Source organism: Aulostomus chinensis, chromosome 10 (assembly GCF_037954235.1).
Source record: "Aulostomus chinensis isolate RoL2024-O1b breed Wild chromosome 10, RoL_Achi_v1.0, whole genome shotgun sequence".
Classification (NCBI taxonomy): Eukaryota; Metazoa; Chordata; class Actinopteri; order Syngnathiformes; family Aulostomidae; genus Aulostomus; species Aulostomus chinensis.
The window spans coordinates 3,254,246-3,274,432 of record NC_141329.1 but is presented as its reverse complement, the minus strand read 5'-3'; the positions used below and the strand labels follow the sequence as shown (position 1 = coordinate 3,274,432).

The following is a 20,187-nucleotide window of genomic DNA, read 5'->3' as shown; positions in this document are numbered from 1 at the left end:
CACAATGACTAAATAACATGCAACAGTTTTAGCGGCGCATGCCAGGAAAAGCAGCTGGAGTTGATTTATAAGCGATGCAGTTTAAAGGACAAAAAAGACTTGCGAACACAGTTTTCTTGCAAGGCAGATACACACATGTATTTCTACAGTACACAAAGTCACACTCACACTCAGTCCAAGGGAGTTAATGAATGGAGTTGAGGTTGATGGTGGCAGTCAGTGTATGTGTAGTTGTCACACAGCGTTAGTGTTAGCACTGGGGTCAAGCGTAGCCAGAATGAGCTCTGACTTCCTCTGAGTTAACACCAGCTCATTAGTCAAGTAGAGCAGGGCAGTCACACCTCAACACACACACTAATTCCTTCTGTCTCTTTCTCTGCCCCCTGCTCCCTGTCTGTCTTCCAATATCTTCTTTTTGGCCCGTCTCTCTCTCTCTCACACACACACACACACACACACACACACACACTCTGTCATTTACCCATAAGAGCTGACACACATAGCATTTGCTTACCAAGCATAAGTGGTGTGCCAAGCATTTATTAGTTAAATGAGATGGAATTTAAAAGTATTAGATGCATCTAACTACAGTGCTTGATTCACTTGATACATGAAATCTTTCAGTTGAGGGTTGGAGAAATGCAGAAGCTCTCTAGATTATTCATTTGCTCTTCTCTGTGGTTTTTCTGGATATTTCATCCTTCCAGTGCAGGATGTCTTTGTCGTAGGTTATTTCCCACCATTTAACAAATGTTGAAGAAGTTCTTCACCACTGGGGAGACGGTGCACTTTTTTAACTGGCGCTACAGGACCAGAGGGGAGAGGGGAGAGGGCTGCAGTCATATTTTTTTTCCCCTCAAGAGTCTTGACAGCTAATTTGCAATGGGCTGCTAACGTTGCCATGTCAAGGCGTGTTCATCAAATATGACTGAGTAGACAGATCCATCCAGAGTCAAGTAGATGCAGAGATGATCTTATTGGTGGCGGGTGGTCCTGTTGCAGAGACACTAGTGAAGCATTCCCTGCTGCAGGCTCACGCCCAGTGCACTGTAGCAGCCCCAATCTGGAAAAGCACCGCAAATTTTACTAAAGGGCACCAGTGGTTGCCACCAGCAGTGAGGGAGAGTGGCACCTCACATCTCCAAAAGCTTCTTGGCAAATATTTGTTCTGACTTTATCAACTAACTTCAGATTTGAGGTTTAAACTCTGACATTCTTGCGAGTCTAAAAAACTGCAGCTCAATATCAACAGTGTTCTCAGTGCCAGACGAGAAGCCACGTACAAACGCAAATGATCCTGCGGTGGAGCTTGCAAAAAAACCCAAAGAGAGCATCGGTTGTGATTAATTCCAAACAGGAGCCACAGGATAATCTACATAAGGAAGTGGAGCTGTTCCTGTTAATCTAACCAACAGATTATAATCATAGCCTTGTTCCCACTTTTCTCTTGACCTTCTGATGAATGCATGAGTGGGAACGGCGCAGGTTCTGCTGTGTTTTTAGGTGCACATACAGTAGGAACACCAAAGAGTTTGTGCTTGTGTATCTACCTCTGACACCTGCTAGCAGATAAGTGAGGAGCTCTGGGTGCCGGCCACATGGGGAATGTGATTATACAACTCAAGATTCCCTTTAATGTTTGTTTTCTGAAGGTCTCTCTCTCAAACTCATCATCATACTCGGTCTAAGTCTCGTCTTTCATCACACTTCAAAGTTCCTTCATCCCTCTGTTCACCATCACCAGCTACAAGATTTGAGTCCATCGTCTCCCCGCCATCACCCCCCCCAACTGCATCACTCCGTTATTCTATGTTCAGACCAAGGCCAAATGGTAATTAAGTCAATATGTCATCAGTCTCTCTTATTTAAATTCCGAAACAAAGACAGCAAAGGCACAAATGTAGTAATTTAGCTGGCTAGTTAGTTTTATCTCTTTTCTACACTCACTGGACTCATTTCAGTCTTTAGTTTCTTACTTTCTCTCTCCTACGTCTCTGTTTCTCCTACATTTCACCACCTTTTCCACTTTTTATCAGTCTTGCTCTCTCTTGTTTCTGTCTCTCTATCTCTTTCCTTTCCCAGTGACTTTGCTCATGCTAATCCCAATAGGTAGTTAATTATAGGCCGCAGGTCTAATGGCACGAAGTAATTATAGAGCTCCAATGAGAATTCACCGGTCACCCCCACCTTCTCTCTCCTACTTTCCAATTCTTCTGTTTTCTCAATTCATTGCACTCTTTCCTTCCCCATGTCCACTTATTTTGTTCCTGTGAGACAGCAAGAGCCCGTTTTATTTATCTGTAGAATTAATATAATAATGATGTATTTGATATGAATATTTATTCATATAACACCACGTCAAGGTGAAATCAACAGTTATTCATGAAAAAAATGAAAACTCAAGGTATAACATTGGCATTTATGTCATTTTGGTGCCTGCCTTTCACTTAAAGAGACTTTTTTCTTGAAGACAGAGGCAACGTCGTGTCAGCCTTGCTGGACCATTGTGGCACTGGCAGTTCTCAACACAAACCACTCAACCACTTAAACTGGAATTATCTCCTCAGACTTGGCAGGTTTCTTCCTAAAAGGCACCAGTATGAGAATTTAGAAATATTCACACAATGTCTTATGAAATAAAAAGATTTAACAACTAAAATATTTTGCTGATGGGCCGTCAGTTACGGCAAACATGAAATTAACTGGCACGTATAACTGGTAGGGTTTAAATATCACACAAATCGTTAAAGAAAATCCGTTGCACTTGATGGATCCGAATTAACTTCATCAGTTTGTTACAGGACATGAATCCACCTCCGATGGGTTCACATAACACATGCTGGGGGAATGAAGCACACCCCTCCTGTAGACAAGTGCATATAAAGACCTTTGAAAAGAAGGGTGAAGGCAACTGACCAGTGAAAGTTCTGTATTTTCATCCTTCATTTTGGTTTATTGTGATGAACAGGAATTATGAGGGTGACTTTGCATAAACCACATTATCGAAATATGTTCCGTTCAATCTCCTGTACTGAAATTTGGTCAGAACTATTCATTAAAGGCAGGAATTCTTGTAATTCATGACAAACTTTGTACATACAGAAATTGTAACTGAAAATATTCATTAATTCATTTGAGCTAAATCATGGCGCTTCCACAGTCTCCAAGATGATTTAAATTTCAACGCTCTTAAATGTGAGTTTAGACTTGATGTGTATTCTGCTTAGATTTCGTGTTTGTCATTTTGGCGCCTTCCTGTCTGCTAGCTCTTCCTCCACACCTGTTTCGCATCACCCTTGTTAGACCCGCCCTCCTGTCTTTCATCCAATCAGCCCTTTTCCTCCTCACCTGTTCTCACCTCTCTGACGAGCTCGACCGTTTATATACCAGTTCAGTTTGCTTTGCTGGTGTTGCCTCCCTGTTGTTCTGCTGGCTTCTGCATGTAATTGTAACTGTTTGTCCCTGAGTGTGTCCTGCTCCAGCCTGCTCTCAGTTCATTTAGAGACGAGAGCTCCCCGTCCTGTTCTCCTGTGACTTCCATGTTGCATGAAGAACATGAAGCTGTGTCAGTCATAAATTCATTAGGTGTCATGATGGTGTTATCACACCCCCTTTGATAGAAACAAAAGCTTCTTTTCCCTTCTCATGAGAATGACTGGTGTCAACATGAGCAATAGCTAGAGTCGGTAACAGTCACACACATCTGGAAGGTTCTCTTCAAAACAATCCTTGGTACAGGAGAGTAGTGAATGAGCAAAGGGCTTGAGTAATTAATCTGTACCACATCGGACCAACTGCTGGGTTGAGAGAGAGAATAAATGCATGTGGAGATGCAGCCCTTTTGAAAAAATATTAATATTCTTTTGAAACGGGGAAAAAAATGTTGGGTTTAAAAACTACAAAAGGTTGGAAACTGCATCTTTATCTGCAGTGAGGCAACAAGGGGCTTTTTGTTCTTCCTTTGGATGAATTTGAGGCTGCAGACATTATTGATAGAGGGATTTCATGCCATCAGCACAGCATGTACTTTTTGGCTTGGAACGGCACCGGTGGTCAAACTTTGACAAACTAGCATTTAGTCAGTTCTAATAGAGCCCTGGTGTGGTTTGTTAAGGCCCTTTTAACAGCAGCCATTTGGCAGAAGACACAGGTGTAATTAATAATATTAATTATAGCCCTGTTATTGCACATGCCAGCCACTTGGAATGAGTGTGACACTAACTGGGGTAATAATTAATTAGACCAGTTGCGCTTGTGTTTACCCTGCTATAACCTGGCTGCTGTGAAAAAAGCCAATGCTATGCACGAATAATAAAGCTCGGTGTGAGGCTGCTGAGGAACTGTGGTTTTGTCCGTTTCCAGTTGAACTCTTGAGCAGTCCAACCGCAGTGAGTGGTTCGGGTTAGTCACAACCTGACCTGACTGCTGAAAGCAAACCAAAATGCAGTGAAATATGGATTTGATTTGAACAAAATGATGGGCAACATGACAGGGCGAGGACTGACATGAACCTCTGGTCAAGCCAAATATGCCAAAAGTCAGCGTGAGTCCGACTGCTTACACGAGCTAAATAAAGAGAAAGTGACCTTCATGTATTGACACCACTGGCAACAAATGTGAGTCCCTTAAATAACAAAGAAAGCCAAACATTAGAAAAGTCTCCATTTGTTGGAGGAGCTGTGTGCTCTTGGTGGGAATTTTCTCCCTCGTCTCCAGCACTTTAGCCTTTTCTGTGTGTGATTGTATGTATAACTTCTTGTGTCACTCAAGTGTTGAACATGCTAGAATCAGTGGCAGTCATTGTCCGTGGATGATGAGTCTTTGCAGCGGCGTCTCATGCGGCCTGGAGTGTACTCACATTATGAGGCACACTGGTGCTCATCCGTGTGTCATAGTCACCAGTGTGTCTTTTGTACCTTGCTTGGTAGCATGTTTTTCTCGAGCTTCATCTTTTAAAGCCAATTCACGCTCATCAAACCTCTGTCTTGTGTTTGAATCTGAGTCTAATTGTAGTGCCTCTGTGGATTCTTGCACAATTAGGAGAAGCAGCAAGTAAAGGGAACATTTATGTAAAATGTCTCCCCATCTTTTCATGAATTTCTCATCAGACTTCCTGAAAGTAGGGGCTTTTTGAATGCCGAACACTCTCGGGATTTTTTTTTAACTATTTTTTTTTTTGTATTTTATTCCTCCAATATTTGCTCAGTGTGGAGCCATGCATGAGCAGATGTGTCTCTTTTTGACGACGTCTTTCTCATTTGACTTTCAACTCTTCTGATGACACAGTTGCTCCTGAATTTCATTAGAAATTAAGATCTTTTCTAAATTGAAACGTGCAGACACAAACTGTAGTGAGAATAAATGGCAGTTGACATTCTGTCAATTAATTAATCACCGAAAAGAATTAGAAGGAGCTGAAATAAAATTAGCTCCTATGTGGAGTCTCATTTGTCATGCTCGATTTTTACCATTCCAAGCAGGAGTTGGTATAAAAATAGAAAGACGGTGGAGTCACTCAGATGAAAAAGGAGTGCAACACCACCTTTCTGCTCGAATCTAGTTTTACTTTAGGAATTAGAAGTGCACTTTGTCAAGGACCATGTACAGTGCAAGTAATATTGCAGAAATTTGACTGCAATGTCCGAAGAAAATTCCAATTTTTATGATAATTAACACTCTGTGGAATTTGACCTCTCTGTTTGGACTTGCATCCGGGTTGAACGCCTCCATGTTGTGCGCCTATCAAAGCACCCTTGACCTTTGACCACCAGTGAGTTTGAAGGTCAAACTTGCGTCCCAGTGTTTTGATACACAGCAAATAGAAAAGAGTTGCTTCTGTTTCTTGGAGGTTTATGGTGCAAAAAAGTGTAGGTCTTTATGCTTAATGTGTCTTCTTACACATTGTATAAAAGACAAGTTTGCTAATAGCTAAAAACGTTTTATGTGCAAATTGAATCGGCGACAATGACGTCCACGAGAAATCAGTTGAACCTGTTTGTGTGATGGAGCAACTCAAGCCTTCATCACCGCCATCAGACTCCAGACCTGTGATACGGGTTCTTAGATATTTTATGAAACAATGAATGTCTAAATTTATAAACCACACTTTTACTTCATCCAGATCTCAATAGCGTTAACACCGTCCTTGGTGCACTTTGGTACATGACACTTAGGTCTACACCATTAATATATTAAAAAGTGAGGTTCTTTGAAATATTAAACAGCACTTAGTGTTGTGCTTATTTTCATTGTACGGCAGCCACTTGCAGTCATGGTTCTTCCCAAGTTTACAGTTCTTTTGTGTCACAAAATAATGCTCACTGGAGGCGTGCATCCGTTTCATGGAGCTGTTGACTTCGTCTCAAGTGTAAATGCTTGATAGTGATTAAGGGAGACTTGACTCCCGGTGTGAGACCTACCCTGGGATGTCTCCTCACTTTCCCTGTGGGGACATTCAATAAATGATGCTCAACTGTGAAAACTCTTAGTACTTTGAAAGTGTGAGTGAGTGTATTTGCGTGTTTAAACACAGGCTGTATTCGGCTGTAAATGACTTGAATGAAATCTGGCAGAGCATACTTTTGCAGGGTTTGTTTGTCTGTTGGTTTGTTTCACAAGGAGAAATTGTGATACACACCCCGTTTGCCTGCCTGCATTAAAATACTGCAGAAAAAATAAAGCTGAAATGAGGCAAAAGTAAAAGCTAAAAAATGGTGGCTACGGACCGGCAGCTAATTTGACGTCAATGGACCAAAGATAGATGTGACTGAGATATGAGCCCGTGTCCTCGGGTCATTTACTGTTGCTTTGTTAGCAATGGATGCCAAGAGCAGGTTTTAGAGCCACGACTCAACTGAATATGTATAACTTTATTATTTGATAATCTGAATATGCACTGCACATACAGAAACAACAATTCAAACTGTAGATAATGAGGTGTTCAACAGTTTTGGCAGAGGGACAGGTGGTGGAGGGATGATGGAGGATGTTTCAAATTAAAACCTAAACGAGTAATGTGGCCAAAGCCAACCAAACAAAGGCACGGTGCCGAAGAGAGGTAGCACATGGACTGGGACAGCCAGATCTTACTGGGAGACGGGCCAAGTGCTCAGTAGCACTGATGATCTCAAGCTACCAGGGAAGAGCCAGGCAACAGAACAAGGGAAAACACTCCTGCTCCACTATGGGTGATACCTGCAGAATACAGGGAAGGAAGGGGGGGTCAGATATTTCTCATGTGGTCCCCAGACATTCACTGTTCTGGAAATGTAGAGACTTTGAGGGAAAATGAAGACTGCTCCAAGCAGCCAGGAGGCCTGCATCAATTATAATAGATCAACTTGAAAATTGCCTCACTCACAATCTCCAAAAGGCTGCGTGCTCGACACTTCCTTTAATTTCTCTCATTCACTCACTCACACACACTCAAATATATACACACACCGTCAATTTTTAGCACAGTTTATAACATTTTGTTTCACATTTCTCCACCGTTCAGAATCTGTCACTGAAGCATTGCCATAGTGAGTAAAACACAGTAAGGGATGGCTACCAGAGTGATCCTTTTGTGTTGTCTGGTGTGAATGGAGAGATGTAAGCACACAGCAACTAATAGAACGAGGTTTTTTTGCATCTACAGCTTGTGTTGTAACTGTAATTCAACAAAGTGCTGATGGTGCTGCTGCCTATTCAGGTTTATAGTATTGTCCCTGGGCCAGAGAGGACGAGATATTGCGCCGTTGCGTCACTAGTGGCATGAGGTGTAGACACTTAACTAGCTTGTTTGTAGCTAAGTTGAGGCGAAACAACACCAACGGTAAACTAGCAAAGTTGAAGGTTTTGGCTGCTCTGGGACTGAACGTGTGGGGATGCATGTACTACCTACTTTGGCTTCCCTCCAGCCCCCCTGTAACCTTAAAAGAGGATAAGTGGTTGATGGAGGGATGGGGATGTGAGGTTGTAACAGAAAAAGGCGGTCCTCTAAAAAGTTATTACTCTTTGTTAACATTGTTGAAGTGATTATTACACACTTAAATTGTGCGAAAATAACAATAGGTGTTAAATTATGCAATCTTGAAGTCACTACAAGGAAGGTAGTTTAATTATGACCTGTATGTAGTGTGAAAACAAAGGGGACCAGGTTGTCTCAAGACAAAAGTGTGTGTGTGTGTGTGTGTGAGAGAGAGAGAAGAATGGAGGAAGCTAATGAGACTCATTGTGGTAGAAATGTAATGTCCTTGAAGCTTTAATGAACAATTTCTTGCATTAATTCAACAGACACAAACATGTTCCACTGTGCTCCACAGCCCCGGCTGCTGCTGCTGACACAGATAGTCAGCATGATGTCATCAGTCTCTTAAAGGTGTACACACAACACTACAATTGTAAGCTCAACTCTGAGCTTCAGTCCAACTTTTCCTCCCCAAAACTAGATGATTGGTCTTAAGCGAGTACTGGCTGTAGTCGTTGTGACCACAAGAGGAGGTCAATAACAGGGGAAAAAAAAATCTGTATACAGAGGTGGAGGGAGGAGTGGATATACTGACAGGCAACTGCAGTATGGGAGACTCATGCTGGAGGCAAAGGGGATGTAACTGGGACTGTGCAAGGTGATGGATTCTGCCTCTGTATGATGAGGGCCCCCACCCCCCCACCCCCCAGCTTGTGCAGGAGGTCAGTGTGATAGGCATGTAGCCAGCATACGTTGTGTAGCAGAGCAGGTTCTGTACACAGCTCTGACAGCAGTTGGTGTTAAGGGGAGCGGCAACAATCTTCCAGCATCATGATGACAAACTCCAGTTTCAGATGAAGTAAAACTGATTGGCTGTGGGGTGTTAAAAACTTGAGACGTGTCTTTCTTAATGATATCTTAAATGCAGGCACACATACAGTAATGTGTACACCGGTTATGTCTCCGACAGTAATCTGCACAAAAATGAACAGAACTCTGACTAACAGGAGATTTGCTCAAGCACGCTTCATGATCAGCGTGCAGAGTCGTGGTATTATGTGACAAATCTACATTTTTAAAAGACTTTCATGAGGAAAAAAACATCAGCCATCAGTTGCATTAAATAAACATATAACATGGCTGCTTATACATACAATTAAATCCACTTGAGGGCAAACGCTATTTACCCTGCACTCAAATACATGCATGTACAGCCTCCATCCTTCTTAGCCCTCTTCCTCCTCCCCACAGCCCAGATTTGTGTGGTATCCCTCTATAATTCCCATTATGGTGGTGTCAGGTTTGATGCCGAAGCATCTGAGTGGCTTAGCTGTCTTCATGGCAGCATTCCAAACTGCTTTACTGTTCCTCTCCCAGGGTAGTCTCATTCCAAAATGGGACTTTAGTTGCTTCTAGTACCACCCGCAGGCCAACACCAGCCTCTCATCCACAGAAAGAGAAAATGTTGTTTTGGTTTCAGAAGGACAAAACACAGTTAATATGAAAATGTTGAGGATTATTGTAGAGGAAGATAAGATATTTGTGAGTTCTGGTCTTCACATGTATTTATATCACCCAGTGACAGCTGGGATGGGGTCCAGACCCCCATAACCCTGAAAAGATGTGTGTATGTATATATATATATATATATATATATATATATATATATATATATATATATATTCTAGATACAAGTCTTGTGTCAACTTAAGTTCTGTCAGGTCCATGCACGTCAAGAAACACAAGAGATGATTATGAGCTTGATTTGTTTATTGTAGTACAAATTGGCGGTATGGCTCTGTTAAGAGGAGTCCTCTGATGATTTTTCATGAGCACCATGAAACAGGGGACCAGCAGCGTGAGGGAAGGTTCTCCCAGTTTAAGACTGGAAGAGCAAACATACCCCTGTGAACAGAGCAGCAACATGACATGGAACGAACTATGCCATGTATACATGACAAGGTGGAGCTGGGGAGGTGGAGGGTAGCAAGTTGCGAGCTGCAGCAGATAGCAGCAGATAGCAGCAGCAGATAGCAGATAGCTGCAGCAGATAGCAGCAGATAGCAGCAGCAGATAGCAGATAGCTGCAGCAGATAGCAGCAGATAGCAGCAGCAGATAGCAGATAGCAGCAGCAGCAGCAGCAGCAGCAGCAGGCTGCAGCAGATAGCAGCAGCAGCAGCAGCAGGCTGCAGTAGATAGCAGCAGATAGCAGCGGATAGCAGCAGCACATAGCAAATAACAGCAGATAGCAGCGATGACAGCAGGCAGAGCAGCATAGCCAGAGCTAGCAGAACAGGAGTTGAGGCCGGGTGACATTTAAGTTGAGAGGGGCCATCAGAAGCAAGGGATTTGCTCAGCTGATGCGGGGCAGCTGTAGATCAGCTGATTGGTCAGTTTGATTGATAGATGGGAAGCCAATAGCGCTTGACTACCACGGCCTGACAGAACTAACGCTACGCTCGATTTTTGAAAATAAAATCAAATTGCAGACATTTGTGAATCCATCGTATCAAACTTGTTTTCCTGGTATGTTGCACATTTCATCTATGCACTGTTCATGTGTGGGAACTTTGAACACCTCATGTTCGACTGCATCCCAGTGGAAGCACAGTGTGAACGAGTTAAAAGCAGTTGTCTTCTTTTTGCAGCTTCTTACAGATTGTCAGTGACGAGACCCATCAGTCAGTTGACTGAGTGAGCTTCAGTCATTCAGCTGTGTGGATGATATGCTAATGCTAACAAATAACATCCATTTCATTGTCCATTAGTGGCTTTTCTCGTGACGGTATCACATGATCCGCGGCTGTGTACCCACGACTTAAAGTCCCAGTGGTGAGATTACCAGCTGTGAGTGTATTTGTTGACAGTTTAAGCCAAGAATAACATGCACACATTTACAATAAAAGTTTTAGAGGGATGCAAATATGAGCCTTTCTCATGGTAAATCCTTCAACTGTGGAAGATTTGTTGTAGAGCTCCAGAACCACCACTAAGAGGACCTTGCGGCGAGGTTATGTCAACACTATCAATGATGACTTTTTGAGTTTTATGTCATTCCTTTTTGCCTCTCCTGCCCTTGTTTGGTAACCACTGGCCTTCGCTGGTTTCACTGTTTTACCTTGGTGTTGAGGAGAATATCATGGGGATTTATGACCGGCCAGATTGTCCAGACTAGGTTTTACTTTGTGCAGGGTGGGGACAACTCTTGTTTTTAAAGTGTGTTGTAGTCCTAACATAAATAACATAATAATGATCCCATAAAGGCCTTCAGAAACAAAACTACAATAAATGTAAAGGTGGGGGCTGTAACTTCTGACCTTTGTCCGAGGGGAGGCCCACCATCTCAGAGCTCTATTTAGAGCAGGGGTTTTAAGCTCTGTGTTGCTAGCGTAGCACATAGAAGGTTTCAGCGGGCTCATGTGGCTGTGCCAGTTCTGCCACCTTCAAAGGATGACACTACTTTGCTCTGTGTCGTCTAAATTATTACTTCTCACTCACCCTGCTGAGGCAGCATCATGTTCGTCACTCATTTTAACACCCGGCGACATAAAAGTTCTGCACTTTACACCCGGTTCTGTCTGAACACTAGTAACAGCAGAGGGGAAAGAGACAAGGCTGCATGCGCTCAGTAACTTATCACCCCCGCCCTTGTACTATGAAAAGTGCAGGGCTGGCTGATCTGGGAGAACCGGCACATAACTCTGATGGGCCTGTTTGGCAATGGAGTCTTTCTGTGGGTCTGCACCTCTGACTGGTGGCAAAGAGAAGGGAGAAAGAGACTCACGGCACACTTCAGTTGGTGTAGATGAATGGCCACTAACTTTAGACCTGCAAAGTCTTTAGACTTGGTAACTTCGGTGGTCAGGAGAAAATGTGTTTGTGCATTTGCACCAGATTTTTCCAAGGTATGTGCTGCGGATCGATTTTGTATGAAATGTCTCCCAGGTTTTCTTAAGGAAATGAATAGAAGAACGGATCTGTGCACGTATGTATAATCAATAATTCACAAATCTATCCTGTATATTAAAAAGGGTATATATGCAGACTTAAATCTAGTAGTTCAGTACTGGAGCATTCAAACAAGAGTCACGTGTGTGTGTGTGTGTGTGTGTGTGTGTGTGTGTGTGTGTGTGTGAGAAAGACAGAGATGGATGGAGTTTCTGGTCTAAAAACTAAAGTTAAATGTCACACCTGTCTGTCACAACACACCTGCTCTCACCAACGCGTCTGCTCTGACAGGCTGACATTTACACACCTCAAAAGACCAACACACACACAAACACACATGCACATGCACATAAGAACACACGTGCACATACATATACACAGTTACTCATGCACACTCACAGACAACCTGGGTGCATCCTAAAAGGTTAAACCTGAGTGCCTATATGTCAGTGTTTATGACTCATTTCAGACCAATCCAGGATTTGTTTTTTTTTTCCCATTTTATGCTCTTGATGTCAGAGCCTGAGCTGAAAGGGATATCTCCAGCAAAAATAAAGTCATGGTTTTCCAAAATATACAATACTCACATCATGAATAACAGTCACGTCTTTGAGAAATTCAGGTTTCAGCACATAGATTTTCTCTCGTCAAGGTCACTAAACTGTTTGCAACTGACAGTGGTTTGGACTCAGTTTTAATTACCCTTGACCTCAGCTCAGCATTTGGCACATTGAACCACAATGTTTTAATAAATCATTTGAAAAACAATGTTAGAAACAGTAACATGATGTTAGACCGGGTTTTATATCTAACAGGTCCTCCTCCGTAATGCTCGGAGAGGTTGCCTCCTCATGCGTTTCCTTGTTTTGTAGGGGCCATTCATCTGTCTTCAGTTACCTTGGGTCATGGAGGGAGCAGATCCAAGCCCTAACTTCCCCTGGTCACATCAACCAGCTCTGACTGGGAGATGCATTCCCAGGCCAGCATGGAGCAATAGTCCTCTACCTGCTCCTCAGTCTACCCCTCAGCCTCCTCCCAGCTGGATGTGCCAGGGACTTTGCCCCAGGGAGGCACCGAGGTGTCATAACTAGATGCCTGAACCACTTCAACTGGCTCTTTTTAACTCGGGAGATTAGCGGCTCTATTTCCAGTCCCTCATGGATGGCTGAACTTCTCACCCTACCCCTCAGGGAGATGCCAGCCACCCTCCTGAGGACACCCACAACCCCTTGTATCAGCGATTATGTAGGTTTCCCCAGGGATCTGTCTTGGGACCACTGTTGTTCACTGGATACATGCTCCCCCAAGCAAAACTTGTGCAACAATTTCATTGTTTCACTGAAGATACATGTCTTCCACTAACTCTGATATTATGGATTCAACTTTATTGTCTTCCCAGATGGAAATTTAAAAATATATATCACAACTCATTCAGTCAAAATCAGATGTGGCCCCAGGACTGAAATCATTAATAACTTCCCCTCGTATCTTGGTGAGGCCTGCAACCTTGGTTTTATCTTCAACTTGGATTTGTCTTTTGACATGCAGGTGATTTAAGTTGTTGTTCAACTCAAAATTAAACTCAGAATCAAAAATGACCAAAACCAGGCCATTTCTTTCCTGATGTGTTCGCTGGGGGAGAGCCCCTGGACGATTTCATTAGCAATCTAGGATGGATAAACAGTGCACACAGTTGCATGGGTTAGAGGCTGAAGGCAGGGCAGATGTTGGCAGCCGACCACATCACTCAGGAGTCTGGCGGAAGCAGCTGAGTCTCTGGCAGCACAAAGCGAAGCCGACTGGGGACGGTGGCTGGAGTGACAGAGGTCTCAGCTGGTCATAAGCTGCTGAATGTTCTTTTATGGTTTTGTGGTCATGCACCATCAAACCTGACAGACACGAAACATTCTGAGGTTTTTGGAAATGGTGCAAGAACAGACAAACCACAGATGGCTATGTACTATTTCTTGAAATCTGCACATGACAGTGCTTGTCGCCAGGCAGCTGACAACAGTAATTAACTTGATACAAACTCCAAACTGGGTTTGTGATGCGCTGACTGTCGTACTCATTGCTTATAATGATTACAATCAGGAACGAATCTTAAATAGAGTCAGAGCAGTGCTAGTTTGGGGAAGATGCCGATACAGATGATTAGTCGGTTGACACTCTTAAAAGCTTATGTTCAATTAAAATTACACATCTGGTTGCTAAATGTACTTAGAACAAGGAAGAGTACTCAAAGGAAAATAGTTGTGTTGATCATTAGTTGGGCTAATTTCAAGACATAACCCTGGTATAGCAATGCATTTACAACAAACTGATCATATATTTACATACAGAGTATTTGTTCATGTGAAATATTTCCATAGCGACACTCTAACACACCTCATAATGAATCTGGAAGGATTTGAAAACATTCAGGAGGAAGAGCAGTCATGCAATCCAGGGGGGTCGGAAAACAGATTTGTCCTCATGGTCATTTTGATGATTTGAGGTTAACAATATTAAATGAAATGTCTCTTTAGTGTCTGAAAATCTAAAATATTTCGGTGCGCAGACAAGAGAATCAATGGCTGTTTAATGTGAAGTCTCTTAAATTGGCTGATTTTGTTTCTGAAAGCTTAGGAAAAAAAACCACCTAGAGGAGCATTTATTTACGTAGGATTTGTTGTTCTCTCGTCCATTTTTTTCCAGAAATAATTATCTCGTTATACCTTTATGGGCCGAGCAGAGTATTTGTAATATGATATAAACTATAACAACTGGTGTCTACTGAGGGTCAATACCAGATGATACAATCCAAATTTAAAGTAAATGAAATATTAAATGAGGACTCAGTAGTAAAGGCCTGCAGGGACGGTGACAGAAGGGTGACACAAGTTAAACTGGTTCACATGATTTCCATCATAATGGCAAAAAATGATTACAGGACGCTTCAGGGCTATCAAGGACAAGCTAGCAGCTTCCCCATGGGCAGGGCAACAGTGAAATTAATCTGATCTTCTCATTTACTCAGCTTGTACAGATTTCTGGTACCTTGAGTTTTACCATTTATTTTTAACCCTCCACGTTTGGATTTCCATCAAAAACCAAGTCATCTGCAAAGAGCACTTTTAGATAATTTAATGTTGCTGTGATGTCGGGAGAATTGAAGGTCTGTGATCGATCAGGTATGCATGTTTATCTACATAAATGTCAAAATAAAATTGCTGGGCTGCAGCCAGGTATTACATATGGATTTAAATGGAGAGGGAAAAAAATGTCCTTGTTGCATTGAACCTACACTGGTTTAATTTCATATTACAGAGATGGTTTCATAGATATGAGGATTAAGATTAACCTTAATTAACCTAAGTAAATGTACAGTGATAAAACCTAAGCACATTTGTAACTGTTGGTTCCCGATCAGGAAAGTAGGACATATGTCGACTATAATGGCACTGTTGCAAGTATGATATCCATCGTAATTGCATCATACGACAAAAGCAGGTTTTTACTGACATTTTACATCTTTCTAATAGCAAAGGACACTGATTAAATTATTTTCGCCCCAAATTTAACGAAGACTACATTCAATTAAAGGATGTGGAGTTGCTCCTTATACTTGATCCAACAAGTGAAATTATTTGTTGGAAAGCAGAGGGTAGATAACTTCCTCCTTTGAATTGTGTGGATGCGCTGTAGTCTTGAATGGTTCTTTGCCTTCAAAATAACACAAAATACAAATATCATGCAAAGGATGATGACACAATTTCAGCAGCATATTGATTTTTTTTTAAACAGCTGGACTCGCTGCCTCTTTTTCCCTAGTAACTTTTGATGTGTGTGTGTGTGTGTGTGTGTCACATTCATACTGTATATACAATATAACACTCCTGGGTTTGCCAAAGTTTATTAAAAAAAAAAACCCTGTGGAACTGTGAAAACATTATCCACCGCTGGACTGTAATTGATTACAGCTCGACAGCTGATGCTGCTATTCGCACTGTGACCTTCAGTCCAACTGTGAGAATAAATGTGTATTTGCTTCTGTTGCAACCACAGAATCAAATCAACATGCAACTGTGTCATGACCAGCTGTAGACGTCTGATTGTAGCTGTTTAACCCCATGACCCGGCCATTAGGGGGGTCCTGAATGTCCACTGTTCCAAAAAAGCAACCCCACTGAAGGACAACAATCTTGGTGATTGGATCTCCGGAGCTCAGGGAGTCATTCAAGAGTCCCAAAGTCATCGCACTGATCAACCACGCTGATTGCTGATCAATATTGGTCTCATTTGTGGCTGCAAATGGCTTATTAAGCTGTTTCAGGCTGAAATGAATGATATAAATTCATTGAAGAGCTTTGCGTGATTTACAGAAAAAGCAAAAACTGGGTTGTTGCTTTGAGGAAAATGTTCAGCGCGAAGGGACGGAAATGTGCACGAGGTCAGAACTCGAGTTAGGATGTCAACCAGTAAGCATTAAACATGAAATGCAATTAATTTTCTCCAAATAAGTGAGCAAGTAATACGAGCCCAGTAAGGATGGTGACCGACTCAGCAATGTTTCACATCTGATGTTGTCGGTTGCTGGTCATTCACACACTGTTCAGTGTATCGATGTAATTTATGCTGATTCGTGATGTGATCACTGTCACCTTAAGAACTGCCCTTCTCCTCCTAGCTGTGTTATTGTGTACCTTTTATCTTATATTTTATTTACCTTTATTGTCATTTTAATTCATTTGAAGGTTGTGTTACAGTTGCGGCGTAAGATTATTGCACGTTCTGCTCACTGCAGGAGACGACAGTGTTCAATGAACCGTTTGGCAGGAGTCTGCTTGCATGCAAACGCACACTTACAAGCACTGATTCTGACATACAGGTAGTAAACAACATGAGCTGCTTTTTCCTCTCTTTCCTGCAGGTACGAAATGAGATACGCTTTGCGTTGACAAATGTGTGTTTGAATGATGTGTGAGTGATGAAGTATGTGGCTGGTTTTTGGCTAGTATGTCCTACTGCTACCTGCGATCACACACTGCTCTGGGACGGGGATCTGATGACTCACCAACTCTCGGATCGCCTCCATGTTGTCTCTTAAATGAACGAAGAGTCTGTCAGCTTCGCTCAGCTCCTCCTTGTCCCTGCTCTGACCTCTCACAGCCTCTTTGACGCCTCTGTCTGTCACCACGGCAACGGGCGTGGAAACATCACAGGTCAGTTTCCTGTCAGGAGGCGGAACTTCCTGATGCTCGGAATGCTGCTTGTTGCTGGAGAAGATGGTAGATGGAATTCTTCTTTGATCTGACACGTCATGAAGACACATCGCATAATGATGACATCGCAGAGGCGTCTGCTATGAATGGTCTATATCTAAGACACCAGGTGACTGTTGTGTGACATCTTGTTGAACAAACTCTCCAACTACTTTCTGCAACAAGCTAATGATCTCAAAAGTTCTTGAATCCAAATGGAGCAACACAAGATTCTGATGAGGCTGCTGCAGCAGGCCGACGAGGCCGAGGGGATCATCGACTACATTACAGACAAAGTCCAGCAGCTGAAGGAAGGGCCCCTCGCCAGGGCCAGAGAACGAGAGATCTGGCTTATGGAGGAGAACGCCAGGTTGATAAGGGAAATAGAGCAACTCAAAATACAGCTCCTGGAGAATGAGAGGGTTGCAGTGGTCGATGTCCCACTGCCAGAGCCCAACCCTCCTCAGCCCTCTCATCCAGCTCCTGATGACCAGGACCCCCCTCCCATGGAGGTGGATCAGGAGGAGAAGGCAGCAGACGTCCCCCTGCCAGAGCCCAACCCTCCTCAGCCCTCTCATCCAGCTCCTGATGACCAGGACCCCCCTCCCACGGAGGTGGATCAGGAGGAGAAGGCAGCAGACGTCCCCCTGCCAGAGCCCAACCCTCCTCAGCCCTCTCATCCAGCTCCTGATGTTCAGGACCCCCCTCCCACACAGGGCATCAAGGTTGACATCTCTAGACTGGATCTGCGAGTGGGCTGTCTTGTCTCCATAGAGACACATCCGGCCGTGAACAAGCTGTTTGTGTTCCAGGCAGATGTGGGAGAACGTTCTCCCAAAACGATCGTCACTGGGATGCCAAAGAACGTCTCACTGGAGCAGATGCAGAACCGCCTGGTGGTTCTGCTATGTAATCCCAAGCCCTACATGGTGAAAGGCCTGGTCTCACAGGCCATGATTTTGAGCGCCAGCACCCAGGGCGCAATGGAGAGCCTGGACCCTCCAGCTGGAGCAGTGCCAGGAGACAGGATCATTGTCCAAGGCTTTGAGGGAGAACCAGATCTGGAGCTGAACCCTAAGGAGAAGGTGTGGCGGCAGGTTCAGCCTCGTCTCCGCACAGATGATGGGTGTGTGGCCTCCTACGAGGGGGCCGCATTAGAGGTCACCGGCAAAGGGTTCTGCAAAGCCCAGACCCTGAAGAACTGTGTGATTAAATGATGTGTGAACTGTGAAACGTTGAAATAAAACACATGAAAATGTTCAATAGAGTTCTCTTCTCTTCTCTCACCTTCCCTTCTGTTTTTTTTTAATTTTTTTAACAATATGAGGCCATCAAATGAAGTATCTTTTGCTTGATGTTTAATTTGTACTCACATTTTGCCCTTGGGAGAACTGCTGTGGTATGTGGCTGAAAGTGGCCCGATTCCATCAGGGAGGAGGTACTTTGAGTTTTCCTCAGTGGAAGCATACAGATCTGACCGGAGAGAATGACATGGTTCAGATTTGGCATTTTGGGTCCAGATTCCATGTCAAACTTCTCCAAGACTCCCCTGACTTAATTAAATGATGAAGTATATCCTTGAAAGGCTGCTTCCTTCATATCATTTCCTTTTTGACAAGTTGTTGCAGGGTAGTTTTAAGCCTGTTGGTTCAAATGACTACCAGCTCTTCACCGCCTCATTAAACTTCCTCTTGTGTTAGATTTCTGTTGCCATCTCTTATCTGAATGGGTCGGTTTTGACCCACGTCTTAAATCAGCTGTAAAATGAACTAAAAACCATTTGCCATCATCCAATTTGTTTCTCATCTCTTGGTTACCTTGTTAGGCTTCCTTATCCATGAAAGTATGAATTTTGATGTTTTTGGTGTGGGCCTCTGGGCCTTGTATTTGTCAGTATAACCCTCAATTTCAATCAATAAAATGGTAAAATGAACCTCAAGAAAATCATGTAAATCAACAAAAGGTTGTTGTGTTGCCTGACTGCTACTGAAGGGGTATTAGAACACATCTCTTAAATAAATTCCATCCATCCATCGTCATCTTCCGCTTATTCCTACACATTAAGGGTCGTGGGGGGGTGGAGCCTATCCCAGCGTCAACGGGCGAGAGGCGGGGTTCACCCTGGACAGGTCGCCAGTCCATCACAGGGCCAACACAGAGAGACAAACAACCATTCACACTGACATTCATACCTACGGTCAATTTAGAGAATCAATCAGCCTCGTCCCCAATTGCATGTTTTTGGACTGTGGGAGGAAGCTGGAGTACCAGAGAGAACCCACACAGACACAGGGAGAACATGGAGACTCACACAGAAAGATCCCGTGCCCGAGCCGGGACTCGAACCCGGAACCTTCTTGCTGTGAGGCCACAGTGCTGACCACTGCACCACCGTGCAGCCCCTTAAATAAATTGGTTTGATTTATTTTTTCATTTTAATATTATTATTTAGCGTAGCATCAGTGGTGTTATGGGTCAATTTCAACCCACATATATTTCCTTCAAGATAAAGGCAAAAAAAAAAAGTCTTCTTTTCAGCAATAGAACTTTTGTACAACCACGAAATGAAAAGCAGAACGAGCCACAACACAAAATTTATAGATTTGCCGTAGATTTGGTGGTCTCTGATGTCAAATCTGAGGACTCTCGATGTCATTAGAAAGCTCATAAGTGACATTGTTGCCCGGTTGCTCAATGCGTCCCAGAGACTATCAGTGGCTTCATTGCAGGATCTCTTCACTCCAGCAAGAAGAAGAACACCAACATCAGCATGCAGGTGCTCCTCATCAGTGTCTTTCCACGTGTCGCCATGGACTTTTTTTCCTTCAAGGTTTGTCATAGTAATGATGGCTCTTTTTAGTAACGATGGCATCAATAGCTCAGAACATGTCTTGATGTGAAACCTTGTGATTCCAGGGGTCATTTTGATGACATTTGCTGCAGCTGCCCTGCCATGGACATCATGAGATCCTGAGCTCAATCAGGTCTCACCATTGTTGGACTTGAATCTTTTCTAATTATTGCTTTATAATCTTATTTTTATA

General features: G+C 43.2%; 1 protein-coding gene across 1 annotated transcript; it reads left to right on the top strand.

Annotated features, from left to right (window-relative positions):
* The first annotated feature begins 17,277 nt into the window (after positions 1-17,277).
* On the top strand, positions 17,278-18,406 carry LOC147254087 (uncharacterized). Its single transcript, XM_086215074.1, has one exon. The coding sequence runs from the start codon at positions 17,359-17,361 to the stop codon at positions 18,358-18,360; it is 1,002 nt and encodes a 333-aa protein (XP_086071200.1). The 5' UTR covers positions 17,278-17,358; the 3' UTR covers positions 18,361-18,406.
* Positions 18,407-20,187: the final 1,781 nt, after the last annotated feature.